Below are 17,244 nucleotides of genomic sequence, written 5' to 3' on the forward strand. Positions count from 1 at the left end.
GCCATGAGGTCAAAAAATTTAAATCAAGTTCATCTCTCTGAGTTCCCTCAGATATGCACCCTGACTGGTGACGTCTGCCGGGCCCAGCCTGTTAAGGTTATACTGACCAGAAAACAGAAGGCACCTTAAGAATCCAAGAACAACGAGGTAACAACATTTCAAAGACTAGATAATTACCCAAAAACTAAACACAAACATGAGTCAAACATGCAGAGCTGATTTTTACATGTTAAATGTTAAAGAAACGCATTAGACAGTAACCATTGTTACCATCTACTCCAGTGATTTTCTAACACTTACTAATCACCGAGCAGTTTGTTTCTCTCAAGTATATAAACGTAAATGCAAATAATTGTATGTGCCTCAATTATAATTACACCACAGTCATTTCTCAGACAACTTAAAACATTTATTTAAAACGTTTATACTGTTTAATGAATTGCTTTCAGCATACTGATTTTTGGTGTTCTCTAAAGTGGACTTGAATAAACCTAACAAGCTAAAAAAAATGTCTCTGCCAGTGTTTGTGTAACACCAAGGCATTAAATAACAAAAGTCTCAGGTTAAAAAAATACAGATGTATACTAGCGATCGGGGATATCAAGATTTCTACTCATGCTAAGCTGCACGCCCAGAAACCGTGAAATGTTTCATACTTGACACACACACACACACGCACAGTGGCGATAAAAACAGACAAAGATTGTCTATTGACTCGCTCCCCTTACCAGCCCACATAAATCTGCTGTACTGCTCTGCGCATTTTAATCAGCTGCTCTTAGGGTTACGTTATTTACCTACTGAATGCCAGATAGAGGAGCAAACAAGCTATTACACTATCTAAGTTTACATTACATTATGTTTCACATCACTTAGGCATATATGGTGCTGAACAGCTAAAAAAAGAAACATGGAAAACTAATTCTCGGAGCGAAACAGATGTGACAAAGAAAGAAGGAAGAAAGAAATAAGTGATCTAAGGAATAGTCAGCATAACAGTGTTTGATATCTTTACTGTATCCTTCTGAGGTAAAGCCACATTTAAATACAACTGACGATGATTTTTCTTTAATGCACTGATCCCAGTGTTGTTCTGCAGGTTAAGACAAGTTAATCAAAACCACAAATTGTGCAGAAAAATAACATGTTAAACCTGGATTAAGCTTAAAAAGCACGAGAACTCTTGCGTAACAGTATACCCTTACAGCCTCATCATACGATACAGGGGAAGATAACAATCAGATGTATTTTCATCGTCAGTAAGATAGTTTCTGTGCTTTCATGCAAAGTAACCTCACCTTGTAAAAAGCACTACAATACTCTAGGGAGTGAGTGGGTATCAAAATTTGCCCAAAGGCACTGAAAACCTGTTAAAAGTACGCAAACGCTCACACAAAAGCATGTAAACAAGCACAGAGTTGCAAAGATATACACACGCAGCAGTAACGAAGCACACACAGCAATACTTCACTCCTCCGCTCAAGGGGAGGAGCACGCAAGCCCCATCTATCACCGTTCAGCACGTTTAGAGTAAAGCACCTCAGATGAAAGCGAGCGCTGAAAGATGAATGGAAATAGCAATAAGAGGGGAAAAGAGGAGGAAGGGGTTTGGTCTTGGAACAGGATTGAAGGCAACCCAAAAAAAAATAGAAAAGGGGAGAAAAATGTGGATGCATGTTGACTATGTGAGAGCTACGAAGGGGGTGATCAAATAAGAGAATAAGACGCTAAAAACTGAATGACAACAATAATCTCACAAGCTGACAGATGGGTAAATACAGATGGACATAACAATGGAATTCACAACTGAGTAGCTCAATCCCTCACAACACAATCACAAAAGTCTGGATGATGGGCTGTCACTGTCAAGATTTTTTATTAGGGACAGAAGACACTTCCACATGAAGTATTTCCAAAACATTTATAACGATATCCTTGATTTCTAAGCGGCCACTGCTTTAGAGAAGACGTCAGACGGCTACTCTACATGCACGATTTGCCTCAAATTGACCTGAGCTGAAAGTAAACCGATTTAAACGCTGAGTATTTAATCACGTTTCCGTAAAGCTTCACTTTAGCTTCCACTTTCTATCAGCAGTGCAAGAAAAAAAAGTTTGTTCTATAATCACTATTTTTCTGAGAAATATTTAGATTATTCAATATATGAATCACCAAACGCTGTACTGTGTACACAAAAATGAAGAGGATTTGACTTCCATCTCTGAAAGTCTGAAATCATTCCTCCCCCTTCCCAATGTTATACTAGCTCTGCTGGAAGTCCTCTAAAAGCAGACCAAAGCTTCTCCTTTTCTTTCCTCTCACTTGTACCGTCTCCCACAGGTGTCTCGCTCGATCTCGTATTCATACAGATGTACACAGGAGGCCACGACTGACAAAGTAAAGGATCATGGAGAGGTGCGCGGGTGAAGCAGGAGAATTACCATATGTAAGGAAAGGAGGTGCCAAGGTCTCTGTTTCTGTCTTTGGATAATGCAGGTGGGCTACAAGGGACAAGATAAGCACAGACAGATGTACATGCACTAACAGCGTAGACACCATTGAATGCATGCGAATGCAAAACACACACAGCGTAAGAACAAAAGGAGCACAAAGGCGATGAGCACAGGAGAGAGAGCAGACGAGGCGGTATCGCTGTCGATCCAGGTGTGTTGAAGATACAGTATGGGCCACTGCCAGTGTATGGGTCAGTCAGATGAGGAAGAAAGTGGTGGTGTAGAGATCTGATTAGCACTGGGAGAGTGGCTAAGGGGGTTTTCTCATCAGGATCAGCTTTCAAACCCATGACATAGTGGTACTTTTAATTCAGCAAGGGAAATGGATAAACCAAGACTTCGCCATTCGTGTGCCTATGGGAATAAAGAACTGAGATGGACTTTGGGTTTTTTTGTTTAAAAGGTGTTGTAATATATACTTAGGTCCATAAGTATTAAGACGATGACAACTCTCCATCTGTACACGAAAATCAAACACTCAAGATGTGACTGAAGCGCAGAATTCAAGATGTTTACAAAAGTATTACATTTACTGTTTAGGAATTACAGCAAATTTTAATATATAGTCCACATTTTCAGAGGCTCTAAAATAATTGGATAAACTAAGGGAATTTCAAGTGTAAGGATTCTTTTTCAATGACTGTCTTAATTTACAACAAATAGGCATCACCAAATGTTGGGTTTCCTCCCTGGAGATGCCAGGCCTTTACAGAAGCTGCCTTCAGTTTGTGGGTCTTTTTGGCTTCAGTTTTGTCTTCAGGAACTGAAAAGCATGCTCCACTGGGCTGAGATCAGGTGACTGACTTGGCCATTGAAGAATATCCCGTTTCTTTGCCATGAGAAACTCCTGGGTTGCTTTTGCAGTATGATGTGGGTCATTACCAATTTTCACTATAAAATGTTATCTGATCGGTTTTGCAAAATTTGGCTGGATCCAAGAACTGTACACTTCAGAATTCATTCAAGTCTAATCTTGCCTTCATGTTCCAGAGCTTAACCAGGTGTTTGCACCTTGCTGTAAACATTCTCTATTTACATTTATGACGACATCTCTTTCTCCTCCAGAGTTTTCTTGATTTTGCCAGATGTTGGGTTTTAAAAAAAAAAAAAAAAAAAAAAAAAAACCAAGGAAAGAATTCTGTGATCACTGACCGTCTTTCACACTCGTTGGTGTTGCAGAGCTGGCGAGTCCTTTCCTTCTTTTTACATTCCCGTTGTAACTACCTCTCCAATAATAATTTTGACCTCTCAGTCTAAATGGTCACTTGCTTCAAAGTCTCCTTGGACCTCGCATTGAGAGTTCCAGTGTAGAGATACCAAATGCAAATTCAAAAGCTGGAATTAAATCTAGGTCTTTAATCTTTTTATTTGGCCATTCAATACTGACAGGACACGACTAACCTATTAATGAAATTACAGGTTAGTTAATTGTCCACTTGTGTCTGCCCTTTGAAAATGCAGCATCATGTATAAATATGAATGGGATACTTTTGAAAACCAATTAAAGATTATTTAAAGCTGAAAGCCTCCACTTAAATCACATTGATTATTTAATCTAAAATACAAATCATTGTTGCGCGGAGACAAAATTACAGAAATTGTGTCCATTAGGGCTGTGCGATATCACCAAAATCTCATATCCCGATATTAAGTCATCTATCGTCCCGATAACGATATAAATCACAAAAATGTGTGCGAATAGTTCAAAAATAAAGTGGCATGTGTTGTCTGTGAGCCACCTGCATTGCTCTATAGTGAATCACCACATTGTATCTTTCCAGTTGCTAGAAGAAAATGCTTTTTAATATAATCTCTTTTATTAATACTTCCTTTACATTATCTCTAGTGGCTTTAATTGACCCTTCTTTTCTACAAAATCTATAACATGGGAAATTTGTTTCTAGACCCCAGTATCTCCCTTTCAGACTAACTACTTAACCGGATATTTAAACATAATTTTTAAATGTCCCAAAAGTGCCTTTGCAGTCCCAAAAGTCATCAGTGATAAGAGGGCACTTTATAGATAAAGCCTTCTTAAACAGAGGGTCAAGACTCTGAATTGCTTAGAAGGAGCACAGCCTTGAGTCTTGGTTACACTAAATGTATCCCATTATGATTACTCGACTCCAAGAACAAGAGAATACAGCAAATGAGTACCAAGGATCAAGGTAACTAACATACGCAAATGAATTTAAAATAATTAATTTAACGTCAACTTCTTGATTCACCCGTACTATTAAAAGTAAATAAGTTTTACCCAAGATCAACACACATAAAAGCACAACAAGAATCTTGGGGGTTAGCGACAGGGTCTCTGGTTTTTCAGACACTGTCTAAAGCCTTTCACTTCCATTGATGAACATCAATGAGTCACACATTTTCTCTTTTCTATTGGCAGCAAGAACTCTCAATAGCCTTTACATAGTGAACTGTAAATCCCAGAACTGTAAAAAGCCTTGCAAGCTTTATAAAACATTTCAACAAACAAACCATGCCTACATGTTTGAAATATGTTTTTCATTTGGTCTTTACTTGCTCCCAAGATTATTTTAACACTGGCAGCGTTGCAGCTGAAAGAATGAGGCTAATATTGAAATAACAATAAGAATAGGAATAAGAATATAAACACATTAATTTAATGAAAGATATCTTGTAAACTTTTTTCTTTGCCAGCTTTCCTTTTTTCCTTTGGCTGCAACAAATGTGTAGCTTTTAGCCTGGATCATATTGTTAAATTCTTCATATTGGTTTAGGATTATAGCTTTCTGTTCGCCGTTAATCCCTTTAAAAGTAACATGAGAACAGCAAAAATGTCTGAAAAGATTGAAAAGACCATGTGTATGAAGACTAAGTATCCCAAAGAGAAAACCACTTGTAATGCAAGACACAGGAAATCTGAAAAGAACGCTTTAGGATGTTTAATAAAATCTTTCAGTGCCCATTATTTATCATCAATCATAAGTTGTAGGTGTTAGTTGCTGAAAATCACAAACCATATGAAATATGTTAATCAGACAATCCAGGTGTTTAACAAACCTCTATACTGCTTTGATTGCAACCAAAATGTTATTTAGGCTAATTAGTACGATGTTCTTTGATGAATGCCACACAAGATTTGGAAGTTATTTTTTCTTTCCATGGCACTAACTGGGCTTTCAGTAAGATCATTACCCCAAAATGCTCTATCCTCACTTTTTCCATTTACTTCCTCTTCCTCACAAGATAATCTCTGAAACCATCTGCACTGGGAGTAAAATTACATATTGCCAGCTTTTCATTTCTGTCATCTAAACCTGTCTTTTTGTCTCCTTTTATATCTGTTTTCAAAGCTCCTATAAAATCACACAGGAAGCAAAAGCTGGGAGGAAAAAACAGAACACTCAAACGTAAGAGGCTTGTGGACATCTCAAATGCACTCACAGAAGCCATTAATAAAAATAATTAGCGCGGAGATGGGCGGAAAAAAACAGGGGCCAGCTTGGCAGATGTAAAATCTCATTTCTGTGATTTAATTTTTCAGAGGCTGAAGCAGGAAATCCACCAATCATTGTGTTAGAGTATAGAGCTCTAAGAACAGGCATCTCTATCCTGGAAAGAGATAAATGTACACACAAACATAAAAACACACAGACCCTATCAGCAGCCAAAGAGGGCCAGAGGGATCATTAGTGAAGGAAGAAGATCAGATATCGCTAATTCATCTTGGTCAAAAGGATTAGAGACACAAGCAGAGAGAAGGGGATATATACCGGGCGCCTGTGAACATTCCTGGTTTAATGTACTATTGTGATTTTGGAGTCATTAATCAGACACCAGTAGACACACGCCTACATAATGTTTCACTCACTCGCAAATGCAGTTCAGGTTCTAGTTCAGAAAGGTCAAGGTGACTGTTGTTAGTGTAATTCACAGAAATCGTTAGCAAATGGTAGCTCATGTTAGAGATTAACCATTCGAGTCTACAATCTACAACACAAATAATCATGATTATGTTATGGAAGGTTAACGCTTAGTGACGGCAACATTAAGTATTTTCTATATCATTTGTCCCTACTTTGCAGAGAACAGAGAAAACTGTAGTGGTGTGGTGTGGGGCAGTGTGCAGCCTTCCAAATGTAATAGAAGTAGTTCGGTCAGGAAAAAAGCCAAGAGTCGGAGTAATAAATTGTTGACTGTGGTGTTTCTCCAAGTGCAAAATCAAACAGGAAAAGCCTAAAATCCAATTTATAACAAAATTAAATGGCTTGCCAATGGATCCAAGCATCCTGGATCCATTAAGACAAGTGGATCGCACATTCCAAGATGTTGTCCTGTGCGTGTTCGGGCTACTCGTTCTTCTGCACACAATAAGCCTGAAATAATTTATTGTTGTTGACGTTCCAAATTTTATGGAAGAAAACCAATCAAACAAGGAGTCAGCCCAGGGTGCCACACTTGTCACTGTTTTACATGTTCTCCATTTATAATGAAACAAGTGTTTTGGGGCCACATGATCCAACAATAGTGCTGTTATGTATGAAAATCATCTCAAAGCCCGATGAGTTTCTCTCGACTGTGTTGATAAACTTCAAGCGCTATAGTTCCAGTTTGACACTCGGGTATATTAAAGTTTCATTTTATAGACATTTTAACAACAATTACCAGCTAAAAACAATTCACAGACGTTGCATTTACATCAAGAAAATCAAATGCCAAAGTTTGATAGACTATAGAAAAATCACCATGGTACTAACAAGCAACAGCTTAGTTTTTTGTGTAATTTCTAATAGCTAGTCAAACTACAGTGAGTTGCAAAACAAAAGAAAACTGAAGAAACAACACTTAAAAGTCAACAGGTGAAAAGCCTAACTATCAAAAAAAAAAAAAAAAAAGAACAGACGGCTTGTTATCTTAAGTTTAACACATTTAAGTATCAAAACTAAGAGAACCCCATGTGACAAACAAGCAGAACATCCATTAGTTTATTATCTCATTAGTCCCTTTATGAAATTCCGAACAGGAAATTTGAATAGATGAATTATTCAAACAATAACAAATTAACATAATATAAAAGCAAAAGAAAACAGACAAACCATTGCGGTTGGGAATTATTACAGCTTAAAGTCAAATTAAACTTTTTTTGACGATCAAACTCAGGCTATCATGCATCACACCAAATATTTATTTTTTTTTTTTGGGGGGGGGGGGGGGGGGGGGGCTGGCTTTTGTTACGATACAGATTGTGGGTATTTTGAGCTGCAAAGATAACAGGAAATAGCATAAGTGGTAAAAACCCTTCAGGCTCGAGTAACAGTAGATTGGAGAAAGCAGGCACCCAAAGAAAATAGTCGGCTGCGCTGCTGGGAGTGTCATTTGTGCAATTTGAAGGGTGCACACATGCACAAACACAACTAAACAGTGCCACACAAAGAACCAGGATTGCACTCCTGATGCTTCAGTACCGACGAACTCCAACTGTGTATTGTACTGTAGCTGATGAAAAGACTCAAATATTCCGCAAAACATATGGCAGAATGGAATCAAGAAGAGAGGCAAGGTAGTGTAAACAAAATAAAAAGAGGAGATGATGCTACAGGGATATAAAAGAGATATATAACACCTGAGTGTATGCTGAGGATGAAAACACCATGTATGTCCCCCATCAGACAATACAAACAACTCTAATCCACCAACACAAGTAAATGTATAAAAATCCCGAGTAGCCTTTTCATACCTCATATAATGTGCTCTGAAAGACTATTTCTCCAGAAAGCACAATATTTAACCTCTCATATAAGAATTCACAAAAGTCAGCCATCAAGTAACCACCGCATGGTTTGACATTGAGTGGCCTGCCGAGTAATGCTTCTCGGTTTATTTAAAGAGTTTACTTAAAGGTAAATCTCTGGTAAAGCTCTAGTGTTGGTAAATGTGCAGAAGAGCTCCAGCTAACACTGCTTTCTTCTGCTTGAAACTTTTCAATAATATTTTCACTGTTTACAAGTCTCATAAGAGGAAAGCTGTAAAATCAAATGAGTCCTGAATCACAGTGGTGAATGTGGGCAATAATGGAAATGATGATAATGTTGGCGGTTGACTGCAACAAAGGGACAGTGATTGAAAGTATCCTACCGTGGTCTGTAATTTTACAAGACACGAGATAGAGCTCCTTCAAACTTCTCCCCTCCTTGGCAATGATTTCCACACACCTACAAAGAGACACAGAAAAACAATAAATGTTTAAAACATCACCAGAAGCATCTGCGTCGTGTATATTGTGTTTCAATATTCCTTGAGGGCAACACTGCAATGCAATCCTCGATTATGCACACGCACACAGGCACGTCGGATTATTCCACAGTAAAGGTTAAACAGCACTGCTGCAGGGTCATCTTTTAACACACATATTAATAATTAAATACCTGATCTGATTAAAGAAGTATGCATCAACACAGCCAGAGTGTGTGTGTGAATATGTGCATGTGTGTGCCTCTCATACACACATTAGTTGTAGGCCTGCTCACTTCAAAGAGGCATATCTGCATTCAGTCCACTGTCTGATCCCGAAGGACCAACACAGTGTGTGAGTGTGTGTGTGTGTGATAGATAGACAGCATACACTAGAGAGTGCCACGGGGAAGATCAGAGTATCTGTATCAAATGATTCTCTTTAAATGTCTCTAATGAGAGTAGTGCGTGCAACAAGTAGATTTTGATCAACGCATTTGACCCATTAACCTTCAGGAGAAAATGTTTTGATCTTGACGCTGGTGTTCTTTCATGAAAATTTATGAGACAAAACAGACTAGAAGCACATACACATGCATACTGTACAGCTCTCGTGTGTGAAAACAGAGGTGGGAGAGAAATCGTGATGTTCAGCTGACTGTTGCAGGTGAGTTTCAAATCTCAAATACAGAAGTACTAGTATTCTGTAAGAAACTGCTTTACACAAATCTGAACTGGCGACTGGAGGTTACTCCAAAATGCACTCCATGAAAGTCCAGGAGCATGAGTGAGAATCTGAGATTTCTTTCCTTTTGTGCTGTTCATGGCACCTCTTTAATATCTAGCAAAAAGGACTTAAAATACAATAACGGCTTGCATAAGATAGATTTCTTTTGTTTTTTTCTCCACGAAGAATTTAAGGTTGCCCGGTTCATGGATTTCATTTGATGTGTGATATATATAACACCAAACTAATCAAGGAGTAAACAGGTGCTAGAGAGAGAAGTTAAAATGTGTGTTATATTTTTGAAATTCTTATTTCTGAGTGGAGCCAAAGCTGTTAAAATGTGTACTGACCCATCTGCTTTAGTTCACTGGACTCCATCTTTATATTTTGCCTTTTCTATTAAATTTTTGTTGCAGCGGTCCTGTGAGTCTCTCCATGTTATCAGGTTGTCTTTCACCCACTTTTTCACTGTCACTTCGCATCTCTGCCTGTTTATTTTCCTCTTTTCCTCTCTGCTTCTTACTTCATCCCACCTTTCTTGCTTTGTATAGCTACTCTTCTGTATCTCTGTCTGCGGCCTACTGTGTGATGGGGATAAAAGAAAACACAGACAAGACCTGTTGAAATTGGCAATTCCTGACTCAAGATTGTGCTGTGGCCAGCCTTAGATTAGAATCAGTTACCGCAGGGTCACAATATCATGCTGTTTGTTCGGGGGCTACAGTATTAGACCTGCTAATAAATGAATGTACTGGGAAGAGCTGGTGAGGAAACGGATAAAAAAGAAAGCAGCAATTGAGGGACTGCGACAAAGGCCGAGGCGAAGTGCATCCTCTGGGAGCTTGTTACACTGTGCCCAGGTCCCCAGGGTTAGAGCAAAAGCAATTAGATCAGACATCAATGAACGCGGGAGGGAGCAGGGAGAGTAACTACAGCAGGAGACAGTAAGTAGAAATTTCTGTACAGTAGTCGAAGGGCTACATCATGGGAGACTGACAGATCTAAGCAAGTGGGGGAGAAAGAGAAGAAAGACTAAGAGGCCATTAACAAGGCCTGAGTGAGGTGAAATGACAGGAGGTGGGATCGAAAAGAAAACCAAGCAAAACGAAGCAGAGGTGCACGAAGTGATAACCAAGACATGGTTCATGCAACCTGGATGGGCTTCAAGATGCATAAACACCACACAAACACCACGAAGGTCAGCTAGCATTAGCAATCTGATCCTTTTGAACAGCGTACAGACCCCCATAGCTAAAACCCCTCAATGGATATAGTGTTCATGTTTTGACAGAGCACAGGAGCCAATCAGCATGAGTCAGTTGCCGTGATGCAAGCACACAAGTGAGGTTCATAACAGTTTTAAGGGAGTGGCAGGCCTATACATTATTATAGTAAAGATGCAGGTGGGTTTTTTTTAAAAAAAAACAGATTGCTTTCTTTTAAAGGCCCCAGGGGGTCAAGCCTAAGTTCTCTGATCTGCAGAGTGTGACAGGACACTGCTGGTGGCTTCAAAGCCTTTCTCCAGCATTGCCCATCTTACTTTTAGTTGTTTATGCAGAAACATGAAAGTGAAAAGCTGAGGTGTTGGCACAGAAAAGACCACTTTGTTGGTACGGAGGACTAAAAATGGATTACTCATATCAAGTGTTACGGGAGTGAAGCTCTCAGAACTGGGACGACATGATAAATATTTGTATTTAAGATAAGATAAGATAAGATAAGATAAGATAAGATAAGATAGAACTTTATTAATCCCTCGGGTGGGTTCCTCTGGGAAATTCGACTTCCAAAAAGCACAGCAACGACCGAAGTTACAGTTACAGAATTGTTATATATATATATATATATATACACACACACACACATATATAAATACAGAGACAAATATAAATAAAATATACAAAGGGGATAAATAGAATAAATAGGAATAAAAAATAAAAATACAAGTGAATTGCACATTTCAAGTATTGAGTCTATTGCACTGTTGACTATTTACAAAAAGTATTGCACAAGGTATTGTACAGTGAGGTGAAGAGGCACTACAGCTTAGTTGTTCCCCCCTCCTTTGTCCTCCTGTTTAGCTGTGTTCTTATTTGCTTCAAGATAGAGTAAAAGTTTTTAGGGAAAGCTGGTCTTATCTGAATTTCCTTGAGAGTTTGTAAGTGCACTTGTTCTTGTTTTTGGCTTACTATATAACCCTAGACTTAATGAGCATGGCATTTGAGAGAGTGATCGTGTCAGCACTCTAAACGAATTCATAGTGATGAAATGCATGCAAATTAGAAGGAAATTCACAAGGAAATCTTTTTACACATTGTTTAGCAGCAAAGTCACCAAGGTTGGCTTTTGTCAGATTTGACAGGTGATTCTCAGACCATTGGTTTTATTCTTTTTCATTTATATAAGAGCTTAATCTAGGGAGAAAAAAAACACTGCCTGATAATGCTGGAAGGAAGGATGCTATATGATAAGGCCTTCTTGCATAATCATTTTGGTAAAACATATGAATGCAAACATGAAGCGGAGGAAGACAAGATCATTGCAATGTTGTTGAGAAACTACTGGTAAATGGGGACGAAGGTGGGGTGAAGAAGAGGAAAAGGAAAATGATAATGATTAAAGACGTTTTAGAAAGAAAAACATTAGAAAGACAGAAAGGTGGTGGATATGATGAGGAAAGCAGACAATAGATGTAGAGGTTAGTTGTTGACAGAATGACACAGCTGATGTCAGATGAAGGATTAAGAAAAGCAGTTTGAAACAGAGGTGGACTGATGAAGTGACAGAAAAATCTGGTGATGCGGTGATGATAAAACAGTGTAAGAGGCAAGAAGAGAAATATCACTGAAGAAGAAAATCAAGGAGTAGAAATGATAAGCTAGAAGATAACGAAACTGTGTCAGAATAATGGAGAGGAAAGAATCAGGAAACTGAAAAACAAAAAAAATGTTTTACTTTGTACTAAATTACTGAGGCAATGATAAGTGAAGAAGAAGCAGACAGACAATGATTCACCACTTATTCAACAAGAGCTGCAGAGGGCTTAAGCCTAACCCATCTGATGCTGCGTGAGAGGCAGGTTAGATTCTGGACACGATGCTATTCCATCACAAACAGCTCATGCCCTCATGCACACCTACGGCCAATCAAATGAAAGCATGTGTTTGGATTCTAGGAGGAAATGCAGGCCGGACTCAAGAGAACTTGCAAACTCCATACAGAAAGACTTGAGTAAATTGTAAATGGAATGGTACTTTTATAGTACTTTTATAGTACTTTTCTACTCTATTTGAGCACTTAAATGCTTTTTTGCTACGAGTCTCATTCACACATTCGATGATGCGCTTTTTTTTCTTCGCCTAAGCATTTTTATACACTTACAGTCACACTCCAAGGGCCATAGTGCTAACCGCTGTACTTGTGTACCATGAAATGATGAAAATTTTAAAAATGAAATAAATAAATAAATAAATAAATAAATAAATAAAAGAAAGGAAAGGAAAGCACCAGAAGAAAAGGAGGATGAGGAGGATGACGTTCAAGCATCTTGTATATCGTACAGTTATGCAGCTAGCTAATACACAGCTCCAGGCTATCTGTTCCAATAAAATGACAATAAAATGGTTTCTATGATAACTAGGTACCACATGTGTACACGAGTACACATGTGTACACGAGTAGTGTACACATGGGGTCTCATCAGGGGTCATCAAGATGACCCCTGATGAGACCAAAAGAGGTGAGTCTCATCAGGGGTCATCTTGTAGTTTACGGTCTCTGTAATGCCAGCACAAACAGCTAGAGGTAAACAATTAAAGTGTCCCTCCTTTCTTAATCTTGTTTTTACAGTTAAACCTCAACAGGATCTAACTGTGGTTCAGTGCTTGGAGAACCGGGGAATTGTTAAAGTTTATCATTCGTAAAAGCAAAGTCAGATGCAAAATTTCTATCTAAACTGAATTACTAAATCCATACCACTGGACCTGAAGGAGCAGTGGTATGGATTACTCCAACTCTAAAACATTTTAGATATAACTGTGTTTCCAAGACAGCTAATGCCGCCTGCCAAAGAATGCAGCCTTTCTTCAACTCTAAAATCATAAAAAAAAATTTAAAAGTTGTTTTTAATGAATACAACACATCTGCTACCTGAAAGAAAGAAAGATGTTATTATCCCATTACTGAGCCAATATGTAGAACTCTCAACGGTAAATAAACAATTTAATTATTTCTCTGAAAACTTAAAGCTCTAGATGGAGCTATATTTGTTTTATACCATCAGGTAAAATATATATTTTGCTCATACTTATTCACGCTTCCTTTGGTATTTTTCCAGAGAGAAAAAAAGAGTTTAACTTACTTATCTTCTGATTAACAAAATTTTCTTTCTAGGATCCTCAGATGTAAATAAGACCCAAAAGTTTGACAGACTATGGAGTACAGATTACGATGAAAATACTATGTATATGTATATATATATATATATATATATATATATATATATATATATATATATATATACACATATATATATATATATATATATATATATATATATATATATATATATATATATATATATATATGTATCTGCAATTTTTATCTTGGAATTAAATTTGCTCAACCATATTTCCCCAACTTGCTCACTACCACTGCAAAGCTGCATTCAGTACGTAGCTCACTGAAAAAAATTAAGACAAAATTAGATTTTAAAGGCTACTGTGTGATGGGTGAGCAGTATTGACTTCTAAAAAAAAAGAAGTTAATAAAAAGATTCTAATCCATCCCATTAAAGGTGTTATTTACAGGGACTAAATGTAATTATTATGATGTGTTATGAAGTGTTTTGTTTTTGTTGTTTTTTTAATCCCAGAGAAGCACTTTCATAACTAAAGCAAAATAATAGAACTGAATTTTAAGAGGTAATAAATCTTATCAATAGTGTACTAAATTTTAGGAAAATGGACTTTGAAGTCAAAGCCAAATCACTGAGGTAGGTTTTTCTTTAGTTTAATTCAAATGGTTTATTAAGACATCAAAGCTGAAAAAAATAGTAAAGTACATAACCTGGTATATGGTCATACTGCAGCCCTGACTATTGTTAAAAACAGAAAACTCCAAAGGATGAGCACCTAGAAAATCGCCAGCCAACCAGCACTGTGCCTAAGGACAAGCGGCCTTTGACTGTATTTCATGTGTGTGCACATGCTTGTGCGTTTTGTCGTATAATCAGAGTTTAAGCCTTGACAAAGCCTAGAGATCAGCCCTTAATACTGGCTCACTGTTTGATCAAACTTAATCTCTCCTATGAGCATGTTGCCATGGTCATACTCAAATTAGACAACCACAATGCTTATTTAAGATTTATGTCTCTATGCCACACGCTAATTTTTGTTATTTTGTATTTCTGTTGTTAGCTTAGTTTCCATCAAGTTACTGAAAATTAATCCAAACTGAAAATTATAGAGTTTCTTTAGTTACACAACTGTTATTAGTGTCACATCCTTCACTAGGAATTTAAAGCATGTTTTTGTAAGTATGCAGCATTTTTAATTCAACACTCCACTGGTTTCTATTTGTTTAAAATAGGGTAATTTGTCTGTGAAGAATTCTGTGGGCGACTTTCTAACACACCCAGTCTAACCACCTTATTAGGCAATATCCATACACACAGGGCCTACAGCAAGAAGATGCAAAAAAAAAAAAGTGATGGACAACTTTGTGTGTGTGTGTGTGTGTGTGTGTGTGTGTGTGTGTGTGTGTGTGTGTGTGTGTGTGTGTGTGTGTGTGTGTGTGTGTGTGTGTGTGTGTATCATTACACAGTGAGTTGTTTGCGCTTGTGCAGTTCATGCATATGTCTCTCAGAGGTGAAGCTAATCTTCTTTCATGCAGCACAGCCAGAGGTATCCGAGCAGACAGGCAGCAAGAGGAAGAATAGTAACAATACTTGAGAGAAACAGAGGTCCATATTTATCACAAAGACTGCAGACAGTCTTGCAGCCAAGCAACATGTGTAGTGTTTCTCTTTAGCTAGCCGATCACAATGGAGCAGGAACAAAGACACGGCTGGGAGAATGGCTGTAGGTAGGTACACTAGCACAGTGTCGACCAATACAAGCCCTCGTCTCATCCCGTTCCTCACACAACCCACAATTACACGGCTGTCTATACTCACAAAAGAAGCAGGGAAATAGAAATGGCAGATTTTCCAAAGAAGAATGTGAAAAAGGAAAAAAAAAAAAAAAGGAGAAAAAAACTAAGCATCAAATGTATAAAGAAAAGCAGCTGAAGGTCTAGAAAGAGGTTGAAAACATAAAAAGTAGGAGGAGGAGGAGGAGGTAGCACTGGTGACAGACAAGACTTCAGACTTCCACGGCTGTCTTTAGACTTAATGAAATTGAAGGGCGGAGCAGCAAAGAGGAGGAGAGCGAGGCAAGACATGGTATATACTTGTGTGGAGAACGCTCTTGCAAAATTATTCTTGCTGTAAATTTTCTTTATATCACCAATAAATCCATAAGCACGAGCAAGGAAGCAGGGTTCTGCTTCCACAGGCGATGTGCAGCATTGAGTTTCTGGAATCCTCTATGCACAAAAAAAAAGAAAAAGAATTTTATAATGTTTTTTTCATTGGGTTAGTATCAATTGGTTCAAAGATATCCAATAACTTAAAAGAGCTCCTTAGTAAGCAAATACCTCATATTGAGGAATTGCAACAACAATTTTAAAATGAAGCAATTCAAATTTTATTGAAAATGTTCACTGCTTTTGAAGAGCTGATTTAATATGTGCAGACTGTTCTGTTGCTTAGGCTTTAGTCACACTACAGGTTTAGCTGTCTGTGAGTCATTGCAAGTAGTTTGTTTGCAAGATGATTCTGCACAGCTTTGTTGCAGGCAACCTGTCTCAGTCCAACTCAGACGAGCTGTAATCACTCCCAAAGTGATTGGCAAAGATTTGCAATTAAGGTGTGCAATCTAATTTATTAAAGCAAACATACTGCCAACAATCTGCCAACAATTTGTAATCAGTCTAAGTAAGCTGAGTTCCAACTTAACTGCATTACTAAGTTACTAAGGTTTGCAGCATGAAATTAAGTGCAAACTATGGTAAATTTAACATCGAAAAGCATGCCGTATTTTGCACCCAATGTGTGCAGTAGTTGCCTCTAAGTTAGCAAAACAGGTATAGGTGGATGGCTCAAAGCTGTGAGCACAGTAAAGTTTGGCTCTGTCCTGTAGCTCTTTACTCAGTCTCATGTGTTTAATGTTTAGAGCAGAGTGCAACATACTCCTGCGCTGTAATAATATTGGTATTATTGCAGCCCTGGTATTACTGAAGATGAATACATCTTTTTTTCCTGTTTTACAGTGAGCAGATCAGTACACACTGAAAACATATCTCCCCGTCTTTTCTCAGCAGTGCGCACACAGAGAGCAACATTCATGTGTCTTTCTTTTACTTTCCACAATAGACACTAATACATATATCTGTCAAAATGCATCGAACAGGACTGTGTTAAGGTGTTAGTTAAATATGCAAAATATTCCAAACTGTATGCTTTCTTCTTCAGACACTTGCAATCAAGTGCAAAAGAAAACACAATTGCAACTCTATATAAGCCTCAGCATCTTCGCAATTTAAAAAGGCAGCTGCCATGTCGTCCTTTTGTCTCATCATCATTCTCATCATGTGGTAACATCCCTTAGGTTTTCTGCTAGAATTAGTCGATTCTCTCGTGATCTACAATGCAAAAACACACACCTGGCTGCTTAATGTTTTTGCACCACAAGCTAA

At 37.9% G+C, this 17,244-nt stretch overlaps 1 protein-coding gene across 1 annotated transcript in view; it reads right to left on the minus strand.

Moving 5' to 3' along the window:
* fbxl17 (F-box and leucine-rich repeat protein 17) overlaps window positions 1–17,244 on the minus strand; it is a 238,438-nt gene that overhangs the window by 69,592 nt on the left and 151,602 nt on the right. The window contains exon 9 of the mRNA XM_085425861.1: window positions 8,625–8,701. Within this exon, the coding sequence (XP_085281987.1) occupies window positions 8,625–8,701 (77 nt within the window). The remainder of the gene's footprint in view (window positions 1–8,624; window positions 8,702–17,244) is intronic.

Source organism: Rhamphochromis longiceps, linkage group LG12 (assembly GCF_057381845.1).
Source record: "Rhamphochromis longiceps isolate RC_006_pf linkage group LG12, R_longiceps_female_GT1.1, whole genome shotgun sequence".
NCBI lineage: Eukaryota > Metazoa > Chordata > Actinopteri > Cichliformes > Cichlidae > Rhamphochromis > Rhamphochromis longiceps.